Below are 18,241 nucleotides of genomic sequence, written 5' to 3'. Positions count from 1 at the left end.
GTTTTATGATTATATTGTTCTATTAAGTTTTGATGTAAATTATTTCCAATGTAGTGTGAAAGACAGAATTAAACAAAACATGCTCCAAACAATGTTTTTCGATGTTGTACAGCTGAATGAATATATCCACATTTGTCTGAAAAACAAATGAAAGTTGAGAGGCACAGTTACCAGTTTCAAAATGTCACTAGTTTACATTGTCTTACCAGCCACGTGTTTGTAATCACTTCTGCTACAGTTGCATCTACTTGGGTGCCCAATAAAGGCACAACAGCATAATCTGCGACAGTCCGATTGTGGGGCCGAAGCACCTTTCCACCATTGCTCTGAATTAATTCAGCCATATAGGTTTCATCTTCATTAGTAAAGCCAAAAATTAGAAATTTCTTGCTCCAAAAAACTCCCTGCTCAGCGCATGATTCTGTTTCGCATGTGGAAGCATTTGCTGACTGATTCTTTTGGTACTCAGTTTTGTGGACAGTGTCGCTGAAGTTACTTCGTGTTTTATCTTGATTTTCGGGTCCAACTATATCAAACATGAAAACATTTGATTAACATTTAGCTCTATTTGTAGACAAAATGAAGGAAAAGGTAGAAGGATCCAATATTTCAATTTAAAAGCATAAAAACAATGTAAATTATAATTAAACCTCATTTAAAGTACTGGCGTGCTGCCACAGAAGCTGATGAAATAGAGTTGCTCTTCCCAACATGGCATCGCGATACATCTGCAAATGTACTGTAGCACCCATCATGTCACACAATCTACTTTCTGTTCATGTAGGCTTTTAACTCAAAAGCCTCCAAGTGCAAAATGAATGTCAAGAGATTAGAGTCTTAAAGTATTACTTGCTATGCATTGTTACATGCTAAGAATGTGATTATTTATGCATCAATCTTATTGAAACAAATAAGATTCTGAGCGGGTAAAAGGGTTGAGAAGATGTTTCTGCTGGCAGAGGATTCTTGAACAGGGAACACTCAAAACTGAGATGCAAAAGAATTTCTTCTCCCAGAGGGCAGTGAATGTCTGGAATTGTTCACCCCATGACTATTTTGACATGAAATCACTGCAAGTATTTAAAAAGGAAGTAAATTAATTTTTGAAAAATGAGAAATTGAGGGCTATGATAAACTGACATGAAAGTGTGGAGGCCTGGGGCAGAACAGCCATGTTCTTGTTGAATGAAAGGATAGGCTTGAGGGTGAATAGCCTACTCCTGTCTCTTAATTTGAAAAGGTTAACACTATACTGCTATTGTTCATATACATTCATTCAATTTATTCCACTGAGGAAGAAAGGCAGCCTATCTATGCACAGATTACCTGACAGAAACAAAGAATTGATTCAACCAATAAGAAAACAGAAAGTGCGGCCCTAGCTCAAACAGTAAAAACTTCATTTACCAACATTACCACTAAAAACATCCCAAAGAACTTAAAAGGTGTAATAAAAAAAAATGAATATCAAGCCAAAGGAGGAGTTATTATGCATGCAGTTAGCTCCACCTGGCAGGAAGCTTGGCCACAAACGCAGCTGATGAACAGCACTTCCTTTGTGAAGCTAAAAACATGAGGTCAAATGTTGAACTATAAACATCCTGGGAGCTCCCACTGAAGTGAAATTGAACTGCACTCACCATATAAACACAGTAGCTACAAGAGCAGGTCAGAGGCTAGGGAAAGCTGCTGTATGTTGCTTAGCTCCTGACTCCCCAAAGCCTGTCTACCGTCTTCAATGTACAAGTCAGGTATTTGATGGAATACTCCCCACTTGCCTGGATGAGTGCAGCTCCAACAAGACTCAAGCAGCTTGACACCATCCAGGTCAAATCACCACTTGATTGGCACCACATTCACAAATAACTGCTCACTCCACCACCAAATCCCAGTAGCAACAGTGCGTACTACCTACAGGATGTACTCAGAAATTCACCAAAGCTCCTTAGACAGAACCTTCTAAGCCCACGACCACTTCCACTGAGAAAGACAAGGGCAGCAGACACATGGGAACATCACCCCTGCCCAAGCCACTCACAACCTGACCTGAAAATATATCACTATTCCTTCAGAGTTATTGGGTCAAAACCTAGAATTCCTTCATTAGCAGCATGATGGGGTGACCTACAGCACCCGAATTGCAGTGATGCAAGAAGGTAGCTCTTCTCAAGGGCAGTAAATGTTGGCCCAGCTAGCAAAGCCCAAATCCCACAAGTGGATTAAAATCCTTGTTCTGATCCATGGCTATGTCAATTTTGATAAACCCAAGCCACTACTGGGCAGAGGAAATTACAAGAAATTTAATTTGTAACATTAAAAGTTTTTAAAAATGCAACCACATGTAAATAGCATTCAAGATAAAAAGGTGGAAGTGAAAAGGGAGATGGAGCTCAGAAATAAGAATGACAAACAGAATACATAATTTTGTCACGATCTGATAAATGGTCAACATATGAACGATCACACATCTCCATTCTTCTAGACAACAAAGACCCATTAACATTGCTCCCCCCACACAAAACAAATGGGAATACAGTCAAGACACAGAAAAGTCAAAGTGGGGTTCAATACGGGAGTAGAATGGTAGTCAAAAGTAGCAGAGTTTTTTTCAAGCTTCAGGGAAGCAACCATACATTGCTCAGAGAGAGAGAGGCTTTTATTTCAGTTTTACTTTGTTTTGGGAAGTTCTGTGAAGTCCGAGCATGGAGATGCATGTACACAGCAGTGCTCCTGAGAAGGGAAGAATAAACTGGATTACTTTAGAGTAAGGAGTTAGTGAATATCCCAAACCAGAAGTGTTGAGATAAAACTCTGAAGAGGACTTAAAGACCTCAGTTTTTCAACATAATACTAAGAACTCAAATGGAGGAATAGAGATTTGTATATCCATATTTTCAGGTGACTGAAAGTTAGAAGATGCAATTAGCTGCAGGAACATAATCAGGAAATCATACGGGAACATAGGCAGATATAGTGATGAGGAAAGAATGGCAGCCAGGAGTTTAATTTCGGCAAGTGGATCCAGACTGGACAAGTCGGAATATTTTACAAATGGCAAGACATTTGGAACAGTGGTGCAGCAAAGTGATTTTGGTAGTCATGCAAAGAAATTCAAGACAGTTGACTGGCAGGCTTCCAACCAGAGAGGACTAAAAACTTAGACATCTTTGAGATTTGATCTGAAATCAAATTCAAGCAGAGATGGAAAGACATGAAGCAAAATCCCCACAATATTCAGGTCCTTGAGAGAAAGAAAACAGTACATCACAAGTCATTGTACAATCTCTTGAAATGTAATTTGAACAGAAAAAGATCAATCTCTAACCTATAATTCTGTCGCTCTCAAGGTATTGCAAAAGGAGATCATCATCTGCCTCTTGTTGTCTGCCAGGACTGACTGTGGATGTTCTTAGTGCCTTACTGCCAATTAAAGTCAATTGAGCTTGGTTGCTGGAACGTTGCGGTATTGAAATATCAGGTTGATGACTCGGATGGAAATACTGCTCCACGGGAAGAAGGCACTTCTTGGAAAAGCAGTCCACTAACCATCTTGCTGTAACCACATATGGCCTAATGCAAATATTAATCCATCAAATATTATTTGTTTGAAAAGTTATTGAACATGAATAATTTAAAAATACATCTTCATGTTTATTACTTTTGTGGAGGGAACACAAGTGTAAAATGGCAACTACATGAGAGATTGACAGTGAGAAACAGAGCGAGTGATCAAAGAGGCAAATGAAAGAACAGATGTAAAGGGGAAAAAACATAACCACATTTCCCAGAATACCATAACTTTCTAGTGCAAGATACGCCAAGATTAACAGGTAATCTATGAGCATTTGCCGTATATAGAGTTATGGACGCACAAGCATCCACAGCATGTCTGCCCAGTGATTCGTTTCTTGGGTTAATGCTAAAACTAAAGCGTCTTATCCATTTCTGTGCTACTTCAAATCAAAGACCTTGCACCTGAGTTACTGTATCGCCTATATCCTGCATCTTATCCTGTCCCAAGTCTGTGTCTCCTAAATCCCACAATTCCCATCCAGAGCGTTAACTATTTGCTGATATGTTAGTTCCCCTAGACAGGTTTGTGATCTCCTAGTTCAACTAGAATATCGTTTGCCAGACAAAAACAACATAAATCACTAGACCAATCTAAGGCGACTTCACTGTTTCAAGTAGTATTTATCATTCACAGGCATTAACTTCTCTGTTAAATCTACATGCTCCCAATTTACACCTCAAATAGTAGATGGTTCTATGTTCACGCTGTACTACTCACCTACCCAGAAGTCAGCTGACATCTGTTAATAGATCACAGGAAGCATCTACATGACGCAATACCCAAAGGTCAATCTATGGTGCTATCTTCTCTCTGACCCATGACTTGCTACCCCTATGATAAAGTACACATAGTCAATGATTAGAGATTTCCCTTTTTGACCTGTGGAGATCTCCTTTAAAAAGTTAAATTAAATTGCTGACATGACTTGTCCTTATTTATCATGATCCCAGCTGATGTCATTATTGATCAAGTGACATCTCAGACTGAAATCTGGTTCTTTTGTTTGTTTGGTTTTAGCTCACTTAGAAACAAGAAATGTTGCAAATTTTGTTTATCCCAATAAAGATAAAGAGACGGAAGCAAGGAGTGAAGGGAAGAGGAAAAGAAAAAGAATAAGATTAAATGAGAAATAAGTGGAAAAAGATGAATCGCAAATGAGCAGAGACGATAAGAAACAAAAGAGAAAGAGATATATCAAGCAGGTATAAAAAGGCAAAACAAATGTACCTCCAGCTTTTGCTGATATCACAAGGAAAAAAGAAAATTACACAAGTGTAACCTATTTCTTGCGAAATGACATTATACGGTACAGTTTAAATTATATCCAAGTCATTCCCTGTTGTCCTTTAAGAGTAAAACATGCAATGACTATACCTGTTTGATATTTTGTTTAAACATTGTTTTAGCTCCTTATCCTCTTCTCCCATGATTATGTAGGTAACATCTTCACAGACTTGATTAAATCGAATACCACCTCCAAAATTGATCAATCGTCTTAATTTGTCCAATTTCTTGCCAATAAATCCAGATAAATAGATCTGACCAAGATATGCATGGGTGTACATATCAGACTTCATCTTTGAAAATATTAGCTTATTTGCAACAATTATTCACCAGATTGGGAGTTCAAAAATACACGATTTTGCAATTAAACAAGATTAATTAACAAAATAGTGGGGGGGAAAAAGTAAAGTACTGTTTGGTTCAAGAAATAGATGCTCAAACAAGGAGCACTGCAAGTTCATCACACTAGTTCATTCCAACATAATTATCTGCCATGATGCAATATTTCATCACTGCAAAACATTCCTGAGACACAGCTTAAGTTGTTTCCTTACCTTACATCCATCCAGCAAGTCCTCAGGAACTTCAACAACATCAAGATCTATTGCCTCAAGACAGTCATCAGGGGGTTCAAGTTTGGCAACCGTGGCAGAGGAGAATGTAGACTCATTTATACAGCTTGTGCTAATACTGGAAATATGACTCACATCTGAGAGGGGTCGGGCTAATAGTCAGTAAAGGAAGAGAAAACGGAAAAATTACATCATGTCATTCTTGGCTTAAGTCCAATATTAGTTCATTATCTACATAATATGCAAAGTTTTAAAAATATGTATTTTTCCAATAGTACACTCTTGAAACAAAACAAAATCCAAGGAATTATATAATATCCAAAACACTGGAGAGCTTATGATGGCATTGCAGCATGGAATACAATATTTTGCAAGCACAGCGCTAAGTTACGATCTCAAAACACTGTCCTATAATGCCAGGTGAAAACTGACAGCATCGAGTGTGCAACTAATGTAAGAGTCAGAGTCTCACAGCACAGACACAGACCCTTTGGTCCAATCAATCCATGCGGAACATAATACTAAACCAACCTAGTCCCACCTGACTGCTCTTGGTCCATATCACTCCAAACCTTTCCTATTCGTGTACTTATCCAAGCACTTTTCAAATGCTGTTAACGTGCCCACATCCACCACTTCCTCAGGAAGTTCATTCCACACAGATACCACCCTCTGTATAAAAGATTTGCTCCTCATGTATTTTTTAAAATCACTCTCTTCCCACCTTAAAAATGTGCTCCCAGTCATGAAATCTACCCTTCCTAGGGAAAAGACACCTACCATTAACTCTATCAATACCCTTCATCATTTTATAAGCTTTGAAAAGGTTGATTTCGTCTTTTGTAGCTTTGGACTGTGGACAGAAAATGAGGAAGAAACATAACAGTGAGAGATACTTAGCAGGAGTGGAGAGAGAAACAGTTAACGTTTTGAGACAGAACTGCTGAATTTCTTCAGCGTTTTGTGTTTGTTTCAGATTTTCAACATCTGGAGTATTCTGCTTTTGTTGGAAAATGAGGGAAACAAACACTGCTTTTAAAAGAGGAGAACATACAAGAAGTTGTTTCCAAACTTGAAAAAAAAACAAGTGAAGCTATCTGATGCATAGAAGACAACAGTGTCCCCAAGACACGGAGACCAAACAAACTGGCACTATCAGTTGTGGGATCACGAGAGATTGGCAAAGTAACAATCCTCTGATGGGGTCTGCGATAATCTGCACCAAAATCATGACGGGAATGTAAACAGAGAAGCAGCAAACTCTCCAGAAACTGACTGTATTAAAGTCACTCCCTATCCACTCTTTCACTAAGTTCTCTTTCCAATACCCTGTCAAAAGAGCAGAAAAACTACATCCAGTGACACTGAAAAAGGTAATTCTAAAACTTAAAGGAAAAAGATAGATCCTGGACGCAACGAACCAACTAGTGAACTGAAGTCTAATCAGGAACAAAAACAAAGTCGCTGGAAAAGCTCAGCAGGTCTGGCAGCATCTGTGGAGGAGAAAACAGAGTTACCGTTTCGGGTCTGGTGACCCTTCCTCAGAACATCACCGAAACATGAACTCTGTTTCCTCCTCCACAGATGCTGCCAGACCTGCTAAGCTTTCCAGCAACTTTGTTTTTGTTCCTGATTTACAGCATCCACACTTTTGGTTTTTAACTAAAGACTAATCATTGCTGTGCAGATAACATCATGGCACCATCAAAGAAACAAGAGCTGTGAAACCAACAAATCCAATTTTGTGATTTGGATTGATGCTACAAGACCCTGTTCTCCAGACTATATTTTCCCCCTACACATAAGATTTGCATCATTTTTTTTTATTTGTGTCTGGGGGCATTTAAAAGGGTAAAAGTTAAGTTGTATAGTCACTAATTAACAATTCATTTTCCTTTTTTAAGATAGGTAGTTTGGTTGCAATAGCCATTTTCTTGTTAATTACAAAAAACTAGCCTGTACTTCTTTGAACATGATCAGACTGCTAAGTAAGCAGACATTTTAGTAGTTTGATTAAATTTTCATGTATGTGGCAACTCTGTGAACAATACAGCTCAATAATGGCACAATGTGCCAAGTAAGTCACGATAGAAACAGTAAGTAAAGTAACTTTCCTTTCAGAAGGGATGAAAATTCATAGATGTTATTGCAATTCAATTGACAAAAGCAAATCAAATCAGTTTTGAACGCTAGTGGTGCTGCTGATTGTAAAAGAAGAAATGTGTTTATATAACAGGAGAGTATATCATGAAATGTGCAATATCCCAATGTTCCTACAGCACAGCTCTGCCAGAAACTAGTAAAACATTCTCATAACTTGCGTTTAAACACAGAAATAAGAAAATGTCCCACTTTGTATTACGAGGCATCACACAGAGACAGCTAATTATTTTTATTCTTTCGTGTAATGTGGCATGGTGCCCATTCCAAATTAGTCTTGACTTTAGGGTATTTCAAATGGCAGTTAGGAGTCAACCAGGTTTGGGGGTCACATCTTGGCCACAGCAGGCAAAGATGTCAGATTTTCTTCCCTCAAGGATGTCAGCAATTAAAAAAAATGCTAAAAGTTGATTACTAAGATTAGCTTTCAATTCCAGATTTTTATTTATTGATTGTAAATTCCACAGTTGCCAGTTTTAGTTTGATCTTTAGAATTATAGAATGGTTATGACACAGGAGGCTGCCATTCAACTATTGTGTCTATACCAGCTCTCTGGAAAAGCAATTAACTTCATTCATTCCAATCACCTGTAGCACTATAAATTTTGTTCTGAAGGCCACACCTGAATCTCCCTCCACCACACACACAGCATTCCAGGTGCTAACCACTGGTTGTATGGGGGGGGGATAAAAAATTCTCACATTACCATTGCTTCTTTTATCAATCACTATCTTCCGATTTTCAATCCTTCCTCTAAGAGGAACAGTTTCGACCAGTAGTTTTGGTCATATCCCCCATGATTTTGAAAACACTAACAAAATTCTTCAAATTTTGATCGTCCAAGGAGAATAATCTCAGCTTGTTCCAATCTGTACAGGTACATTAAGTTTCTCATCCATGGAACATCCTTGGGAATCTTTTCTGCACCCTTTTTTAATGGGATTTTGATCTTTACTGAACTGTGATGCTAAAGTGGGCATGAGATACTAGCTGGGCAGGATTTTATGTAGGTTTATCATAGTTTCCTTGCTTTCATACTCTTTGTCCCTTTATAAAAAAAGCCCAGGATCCTGTATGCGTTCCTTCAATAAAGAGAGCATCTTTAATGAACGGTACAGATAGAGTCTATTTACCATGTTACCTCTTTAAAGAAGCAAGTGATTAGTCACATTGGTATAAGTTGGGAAATTGGATGGTAAAGGAAATGGTAACAGTTCACATTAACTATTTAAAACGGCACCGCAAAATTTAAGAAAGGGGAATAGAAACATCAATATCCTACTACTTACAGCTCAGTGCATCTCCCATGCAAGTTGGAGTTGAAGTGTTTGGTGCTACCTCTGCAGATTTAGTTTCAGATTCAACTTTGTAATTGCTTTCATCTTGGCAAGTACCATGTTTGATAGAATCAAAGAACCATTGGATAGATACACAATATACATTCCACTTTTTTGCACATTCATACTTCTGGCCTAGACACAGAACAGACAAGTATTGAAATCAGCACAATAATTAATATTAGTTGGAATAAAAAATGATACATATGACATGACTGGACATGATTTTACAGAATAGCAAAACCTTTTCATGGGGCAATGTGGCCTACATCTGTTGCAACTATCCTACCTACCTACCTACCTCATAAATTTAGACAGCTAATGAGCCACGTAGCTACTGAACTGGTCACGACTGAACAAATGGTTCAGTTAACTAAGTGCACCAGGGCAACTCCAGCTGTACCCATTAAAATAAAGCAGGGAAGCCTTAACCTAGAAATGAACTCTAAAATTACAGAGAAAAGTTGATATGGTAGAATTAAACAAAGGTTACTTAAAATGGCCTCCTTACTTTAGGAAGTAAACCCTTGCATTGGAAACACTTCTCAGAAGGTTCACTGGCTGGATTCCAGGAACATGGGGCAGGTGGCTTTGTGCCTTATGAGGAAATGTTTAGTAGGTTGGATCTATACTCACAGCTTAGAAGAATGAGAGGTAATTTTATTGAAACATAGAAGATTCTGATGGTAGGTTGCTGGGTACATGCTTGGAGGTGTCCTCTCACAAGGTAACTTAGTAAACTGTACAGTTTAAAAATAATGTCAATTAAGACAGAGATTAGGAGGAATGTCTCCTCTCAGAGGGCTGTTACACTTTGCAATTCTCTTCCCCAGGCAGCAATAGAGGCTGAATCATTGAATACATTCAAGGCTGAGTTGACAGATTTTTGTTTGAGGAGATGGTCAAAAGTCATGGTCAAGGGTTAGGAAGGAAGGCCCAGTAAGGCCACAATGAAGTCTACCATGAACTTAAGGAACGGTAGAAGAGTTCTGATGGACTTAACAGGTGCTCCTTTCTACTTATGATCTTATAAAACGCTACCAGGAAAATGTGGTAGACCCTCTTAGAAATCAAAACAATTATTGAAAAATATTTCTGTCAAGATATAGATAAAGTTGTGAAAAGGCTTGAGAAATTCACTGCAAAGCCACTTTAAATTCAAAAGCAATTTTTCCTAAAAACTAGTAAGAACTGCTTCAATTTTATCTGAAAGCCAGACAGAGAACAGCGCTAAGCAAGTATATTGTTTATTGATGGAACAAGCTGCAGAGAAAAATCAGACCTGAAGGGCAAATTATATATGCTAACAGCCTTAATCTTGCAAACTGGCTTACAGAGCAAATTGTGTGCAATATTTCAAAAGCAGTATTCTTACATATGAGAAATATCAACTGTCGATAAGATTTATAATCAATCCATAACAGTCCTATCAATCTTACTTTGCTGGCTTTCATCACCTTAATATATCAAGCTTTATATGTGTTATTCATTAGCCTTGTTGCACGTTGATCAAATCTCATTTACACATATAACAGAATCTCACTTTCAGGAAATGGGATTGCATAAATTAGTAAACAGTTGACAATCTCCATACTGCTTCTTGCACATATATCACAGGCATGGCAATAAAGACCAGCAGAAAAAAAAAAACAGTCTCATTCCTTATAGAATATGATACAAACTATAAAAGCTGAACAATGTGATATGAATACTTCGATAGAAAAATGCAATATAAAGAGGCTTTGCTTTGACATTTCTGTAAAGTCTGAAAATTGAACCATGTCATATACGGCATTTTTACCTTTAGCTTCTTGCACAATCAAATGTGTGCAATCATTCATCTTCAGCTGCCCAGTGTATTGGCCCCCATTCTCCAAGGTAAGTCGCTGTACTTCCTGTCTGTCCTGACTACTCAGCCCAGTTACACAGATTGTGCAGCCAAGGAATGGAGGACAGAGGTGCTCTGCCATATCCACATCTGTAAGGTTGATGATGCTGTTTGAAAGAAAGGTAAAGTGAGTGAAATCAATACAAACAGTATGACAGTTACTTCATATAAGGTTCCTCAATATTCATTAAGTCACCAAGAACAAATGTACTTATATAATGTCTTATTGCCACCTCACCACACCTCCAAGTCTTCACATCTTCTGAACTACTTTTCAACTATTGTTATGCTTACTTAAAAAGGAATAGCAGTCAAATTTCACACAACATATCAAGTCAATAGCAATGTTTTCAAAGCATCCCCAATATTCTCAAGTTTCACTTGCACATCCTGCAAGTTAATTTTTGACATTTTTAAGACCTATGTAATAGTGTCATAATTACTGCCTGAAAATTGTCAACTGTGGAAAAAGTTAGACACAGTACTTACACTAACTCTCCAAAACGAGCAAGCCATCATCCTTTTCCATATAATCCCACTGTCCTTTCTTCATAGCCTTTCACATCTTCAAATCTTTCACATTTGTTCACTTCATGTTTAAAACCTATTTGCTGATCCTGATCAGTGCTGTTTCCAACAAGTCTTTTTAGCACCAAATACACAACACGATACAACACCTCAACTTCTTAAAAAAAACAATTTGAAAGGAAATACTATCCACCATGGATACTTACCCCTTTTTAGCTTTCTCCCAGCATGCCTTAACCCAGGATGGAAGTAAAATTTTCTTTTTCAGACTGGCAGCTACTAGATACTTCTTGCTTCCAACCTCTCCAGCTATCAGATGAGTTACCGAGATGTTGAAATCGCGAAGGATCCGACCACCCATCAGTTGTACATGTTTATGTACATGATCCTTAGGAGATAACACACAATCATTCAGTCTCCAGGAAAGTAGTAATTAAGACATTGTGCCTTGAGCCTTTAAAAAAAATTTCAATTTCAAAAGTTTAGCCATGTCCAAATTATTACTAATGCAGGCAGCACAATTTTTAATAACTGATTTAAAAGTGGTACGGTTCACTAAGTCTGCCTTTGGACTGAAAACAAAAATGACAATGATTTCACTTAATATACATTAGGTGATAAACTGTAACTTTTTCTTAGTTGTCATTTTAACTAATAAAATACTGGCACTATCAAAGATTTTGTCACATGGAGACATGTCCGAGCATTTTACACAATGAGGTAATTGAATTAGTATTGATTTTTACCAAAGTTGTTAACAGAAGACTCGATACCATATAGTTTAGAAATTAAACTGCAACCAAAATTCTCTCCGGCTTTGAAACTTTGCATGCAGACACAGCTTTTGATCTAATTAGATTATAGAGCCTTTGGAATCATTTAATTTGTAGATTCCCATCAGAATTCATCATGCAATGCAAGTTCAAAGGCCTATGCATCACTCTCTCTAAAAATTACACCTAAGGCTTCAGTTAATAGCACTGCTCTGAAATACATACCCTGGTTTGCTTATCCAAGCTGGTGCATGAAACCACCACATCAGCCATGACCATACTATAGACGGGATGTACAGCTTCAGGTACACTCTGTTGTTGTTGAAGACAAAATACAACCACTTGTGGGCCAACAATCCTACATTCAAGCTGCACATAAAAAAGGCAAGTCAAAGTATAAAGCGGTAATTATCCCTGCAGTAAAACTGAAATACTACAAGTTCAAAGATGCATGTTCTGTCAACCAACTGAACACCTAAGTAAATTAGTTTCAAATCAGAAACTTGCCTCATGGTCTCCTGCTCATATCTAATTTTATTTGTACTACTGTTAATGGTTGTGCCTTTAGCGGCTATAGCCCTGATCTCTGGAATGCCCTCCCTTTGCTCCTTTGTGAAACTCGTTAAAGCTTGCTGTGTGCACATTAGCTGCAGTTTCCCACATTACAAGTCACTACACCACAAAGTACTCAAATAAAACAAAGAACTGCAGATGGTGGAGGTCTGAAATAAAAACAGAAATTGATGGAGAAACTCATCAGGTCTGGCAGCATAATCTATAATCAGAGAATCCTTGGTTTAGAAAAAAGCCATTGGGCCCACTGAGTCTGCACCAACCTTCCGAAGAGCACCCTGCCCAAAACCTAATCTTTTGATTGCCAATTTGATACTGCAGGATTGTGGAGAGTAACAGTTATCTTAAAATTTCAGAGCTAGCACAGATTGCAATTACTATTAAATTGTTTGCATTGAGGACTGTTCATTTACCAGTTCAGACCTCCGACCCTATCCCCATAACCCTTCATTGACCATAGCCAATCAACCTAAATTGCACGTCTTTGAACTGTGGGAGGAAACTCGAGCACCCAATGGAAATCCACGCAGATACAGGGACAATGTGCAAACTCACCGCACACAGTCACCAAACGCTGAAATCAAACCAGGCTCCTGGCACTGAGGCAGCAGTGCTAACCACTATGCCAGTGTCATCCAACCTGATGAAGAGTCAACATACTCAAAACATTACCTCTGCTTTCTTCCCAGAGATGCTGCCAAACCTGCTGAGTTTCTCCAGCAATTTCTGTTTTTATACAACAAAGCACTTTCAGATGTCCCGAGGCCATGAAATGGACTCTTAATACCATATATTTTTCTGCCATTTTCTCATGTTGCTGCATCACATCTCTTTCAACGCTCTAAGTAATTATCAATCATTATAATTTGGAACTATCTTATAAACTATTTACTCCCCCAAAAAAGTCATTCGACAAACGCATTTCTAACAGCTGTTAACACAACATGCATTATGCCACTGAGACACAAATAAAGCAATTTTATGAATATTATCTTAAACCTTTTTTTTCCGATCACTGCATTGACGTGAAGTTTGGTCACTGCCATCTGCTCCGTAAGCTACAGGCAGTATAGATTACTGTAAGGTATGCGAATAATGGCAGGGTATCCGATGCTATTCGCCTTGTACAGTGATTCACTTTACAAACTGTTTAGTAACTGGAGCAGATCAATAGCTTTCTGAAGAAATAATTGAATGACAGAGCTTGCTAAGAGCCCTGAGCAATTATACAATTTAAAATAGTGAATTTTACACAAAGGATAGCTTTTAAAAATCATTTGGAGACATCATTGAGCAGAAATGAATGTCTATCTAAAGTTAAGCAGCTGATCAGTGACTTTGGCATAACAGATAGCTTTATAAAAACTAAAGGAGCAATCTTTCGATTGCCAATTTGATGCTAGAGGATTGTGGAGAATAACAGCTATCTTAAAATTTCAGAGTTAGCGCAGTTTGCAATTACTATATACTGTTTGCATTGAGGGCTGTTCATTTACCAGTTCAGTGCTCAATAAACTTGTCTGGTAGTTAGTAATCTGAATGTGATCCATTAAATTATACAGCCCTTCACCTACTGAACACGAGATCTTATGGCTGCATATTATAAATTCTAGCAGCTGGTGTACAGGTCACAATTGTTCTCTGCTTGAGGGCTAAATTTTGCTGTCTTGTGGTACCACCATTGGTTCAGACAGATGTGGCAGTGGGCTTTCTATTTGGGTTCAGGCCACACTTGACAAAAAGCAGTATATAACAAAATCAAAAAAACATTCTACAAGAGCAAAAAATAAACTACATACCTTTTTCAGGTGATTGTAAGCATCTCCCTCAAATGGGTCACATATATAAAGTGAGCTGTCTTTTACTTTCAAGTTAAATACTTCATCTTCATGTACAATCTGCAGGAAGTCCTCAGATTTAAATTCTTTAATGGCCTGCAAATCAGAAAAAAGTTGTATGAAATGAATAAAGTTAAAAGTCAGAAAGGTTTAAACATTAAATGGTATTTTATAAACCAACCTTATACGCTTTTGTGAAATATTCAGAATCGTTCCCTTTCATTTTTATAAATTTCACTAGAAAAGGTTCAGGCTTTGCAGAGCTCGGCATTTTCACAATCTAAACCTGGAGAAAAGAAATGTCAAAAGGTATTTAAAGTCTCTCAATATCAGGACAAAAAAGTTGTTTGGAAACTACCACAGTGACTATAATTCAAAAGTATTTAAATGGTTGCAAACCACTTTAATACTTCTAAAGTCATTAAAGACTCTATATAAATGAAAGTTTTCCTTTGTCTCTTTCAAATTAAGAGTAAATCTGACCTTTGAATATCACTGAACACTGTGGAAATATAAGCATTAAAATTTGCATTAAATAAACTTCGGCATTATGTCCTGCTTGCAAGCCAAGATAATTCAACATTTTCCTCTGGTTCCATGTTAAGCAAATTCTGTTAAAAGATCAATGTCTGCAGAATCGCTAAATTTCTCTTCAAGTAACTAACACAACACCAGGAGAAAACAAAGTCTGTTTTCTCCTCCACAGATGCTGCCAGACCTGCTGAGCTTTTCCAGCAACTTTGTTTTTGTTCCTGATTTACAGTATCCGCAGTTCTTTCGGTTTTATTTTGAAAAAGTTGCCCCATTGGTGCCTTTTAAATTTTTCCACTCTCACCTTAAAGCTATGTCCTCTAGTTTTGGACTCTGCTATCCTGGGGAAAAGACCTTGGGTATTCACCCTATCTATGATCCTCATGATTTTATAAACTTCTATAAGGTCATCCCTCAGTATCCAAGGCTCCAGGGAAAATAGCCCCAGCCTATTCAGCCTCTCCCTATAGCTCAGACCCACCAACCCTGGTAACATCTTGTAAATCTTTACTGAACCCTTTCAAGTTTCAGAACCTCTTTCCTATTGCAGGGAGACCAGAACTGAACACAGTATTCCAAAAGCAGCTAACCAATGTCCTGTGCAGCCACAACAATGATGATTTGTACACAAAATTTCTATTTATCCTTCAATGAAATGGCATGTGTTCAGTCTACAGCTACATTACCAATTAGCTTTATAGTCAGAGACATCAAAACTGCTTAATAAACAACCTGTATAAGAGCAAATACAAAAATATACTCACGCATAAAGCACTTTCTGAATACTACTTGCTATCTTGCTTAAATACCATGCATTTGAAGCCTTTGAAAACTCTGAATACCCAACCTCCCACAGTTATTTCAGCAGTAGTGCCGGAGCTGTCGGAAACATTTCACAGCATATTGTTACATATCCAACCATATGACATTCACCGTGAAATATGAGCTGCAAACATTTTTACTGTCAGCAATTCTTGAAACCAATTAGTGAATGCAGTCAGTTTCCGTTACTCAAGGAAATTTAGCACAATAACTGTATACAATAAGCCTCTTTAGTGTCAATTCCAGAAATGGTTACAAATGTGACAAAGTCAAATGACATCAAGAGCACTTTTATGTAGATGCAGTCTGTTTAACTGATGCGTAAACACAAGTAGAGTGACCATCAGATAGTCACATACCAGAATCTGTTTTCAACTTTATATTACACATCAAAGCTGGATTACTTCTAGGTTTACGATTTTTTTTACAAAAGTGATCTGCCACTCTGGATGGTGCTGCCCCCCCAAATAACTGAATTTACACATGCACATAGAAATACATTTGACAATAAAGCTGCAACGATTGAAAAAGAATGTAGAATATTTTATCACTTATTCATTAAGCTGATATGACTGAAAGATCTAAATAGGAGACTATACATTTAGTTCACAGATCAAAACAAGACAGTCATTTGTTACAGTAATGGCATATCACATTGTTTCTGACTTCACAGTACTGGGAAAATAATTCCTTCAGTCACAAGGAGTCAACACAGTAAAGGTAGAAAGTACCTCAGGTCTTCCAAAAAGATCCTGGCACATTGCAAGATACAAAGCGTGGAGCTGGATGAACACAGCAGCTCCACACTTTGTTTCTTGGATTCTCCAGGATCTGCAGTTCCCATTATCCCAGATACATTGCATCAGTTATTCAGTCTTACCCAGTCTCATTGCAAAACATAAAGCTGATAAATGTTGGGAGAGTTGGTGGCAGTTAAGATGGCGGGGGGATGTCGGGGAATGAGAACAGGGTTCCCTCAGCCCCCGCTCACTCGAACCCACCTACAGCGGCTGCTGGACTCCCAGGGCGGATGCTCCAGGAAAAGAGGCATCAAAGCGGGGCCCCGGCCTCTCCCGGAAAATTTCTCGCCTCTCCCGGGCCCTCCCTCCCTCCGCCTCCTGCGGCCCCGGTGACCGGCTCCAGCTGCCGACCTCGGTTACCCGGGAAACCAGAACTGCCGCCTGTCCGCCTCACCATCAAGAGCCGCGGGTCCAACACATCTCTACGCTTCCCCAAACACTGATCGCTGTTTATGAATTTAATCTTTATGTTTCAAAACAAACATTCTCGTTTCCCGCTCGGAGTGATTTCAGCAAGTACTGAAAGGCCCTCAGGCACATTTGTGGACGCAAAAGGTTTAGGGGTCCTGACGATCAGGGCGGGAGACTGGGAACGTAATGGGATCATGTGACTGAGAACAAACCCCCCGGAAGTAGCTAAGGAGGCAACATGTTGTAGCCGAGACACCACATCTGGAGTACTGTGTACATAGGAAAGAATGTAAATGCTTCAGAAAAAGTTGACGAGAAGGTTCACTTGTCTGATTCGTGGGAGTGAATGGGTTAGCCTCTGCTTCATCTTGAGTGGTTCACAGACCAGTATCCACCAATATTTATGTACATAGCTCTGGCTAAGCTAGGCGCAACCTGCTGATTTGGTCATCCAGGCTGTGAAAATCTTTGAACGGAAATAATCCAAATTTGGGTCTTGAAAAATGTGTTATTTAGCTCCTAAATTTGGGGGCTATGACCATTTGCTTTGGCCGCTTTCATTGTGCCCTCGGGAAGACAGTTTGTGCTTTGTAACATGTTATTGCCAGATGGCACGAGATACTTAAATAAAAGTTAAATACTTCAAGAATACTGGAAATCCGAAATAACACAAGGGTGAGGAGTTAGCTATGTGGAGTGATAAACAGTTAATTTTTCAAGTGCTCCTAAGAAGCTGCTGGGCCTGCTGTGTTCATCCAGCTCCACACCTTGTTATCTTTATGTCTTATTCAATACCACCTACTTAGTTCTGCCAATTCTCTGTATCTATTCCATATTTTGTAGATCATGGTTAGTCTACTCCTTCCTCCTCTGCGCTAGTGACCACCATTCAAAATTTTTGATCCACTGGTAAAACTAGTGTATTTCCTTTAATTTGCAAAGCATATCTTTGAATTACATTACACTCACTTGAATCTCGTTATACAAGAATCCCACACCTTTTGGCCATACTGCAGGATTATTGGGTAAGGTATAATGTCCTGATTCTAACAATACAACAAAGATTTGTCCTCAGAAATCCAAAACTCCTGTTTGCTTAGGATAGCGTATGCTAAATGTAGAACCATAGTTGAAGAATGATTTTAAGAT

General features: G+C 38.4%; 1 protein-coding gene across 4 annotated transcripts in view; it reads right to left on the bottom strand.

The window, feature by feature from the left end:
• The window catches only part of topbp1 (DNA topoisomerase II binding protein 1), a 57,179-nt gene extending 39,958 nt beyond the window's left edge, over positions 1 to 17,221 (bottom strand). The window contains exons 1-11 of one of the 4 annotated variants that reach the window (XM_048524222.2): positions 17,076 to 17,221; positions 14,710 to 14,814; positions 14,490 to 14,624; positions 12,343 to 12,486; positions 11,551 to 11,732; positions 10,730 to 10,923; positions 8,881 to 9,063; positions 5,413 to 5,582; positions 4,949 to 5,112; positions 3,326 to 3,570; positions 207 to 526 (exon numbers count right to left, since the gene is read on the bottom strand). In XM_048524222.2, the coding sequence (XP_048380179.1) occupies positions 207 to 526; positions 3,326 to 3,570; positions 4,949 to 5,112; positions 5,413 to 5,582; positions 8,881 to 9,063; positions 10,730 to 10,923; positions 11,551 to 11,732; positions 12,343 to 12,486; positions 14,490 to 14,624; positions 14,710 to 14,799 (1,827 nt within the window). In that variant the 5' untranslated portion in view covers positions 14,800 to 14,814; positions 17,076 to 17,221. The other 3 variants (XM_048524232.2, XM_048524208.2, XM_048524217.2) reach the window with 3 other exon arrangements.
• Between the last annotated feature and the right edge of the window lie 1,020 nt (positions 17,222 to 18,241).

The sequence above is a fragment of the Stegostoma tigrinum genome, chromosome 2 (assembly GCF_030684315.1).
Source record: "Stegostoma tigrinum isolate sSteTig4 chromosome 2, sSteTig4.hap1, whole genome shotgun sequence".
NCBI classification, from domain to species: domain Eukaryota; kingdom Metazoa; phylum Chordata; class Chondrichthyes; order Orectolobiformes; family Stegostomatidae; genus Stegostoma; species Stegostoma tigrinum.
The sequence above is the reverse complement of the archived record's forward strand: the minus strand, read 5'-3'. Positions and strand labels throughout refer to the sequence as shown.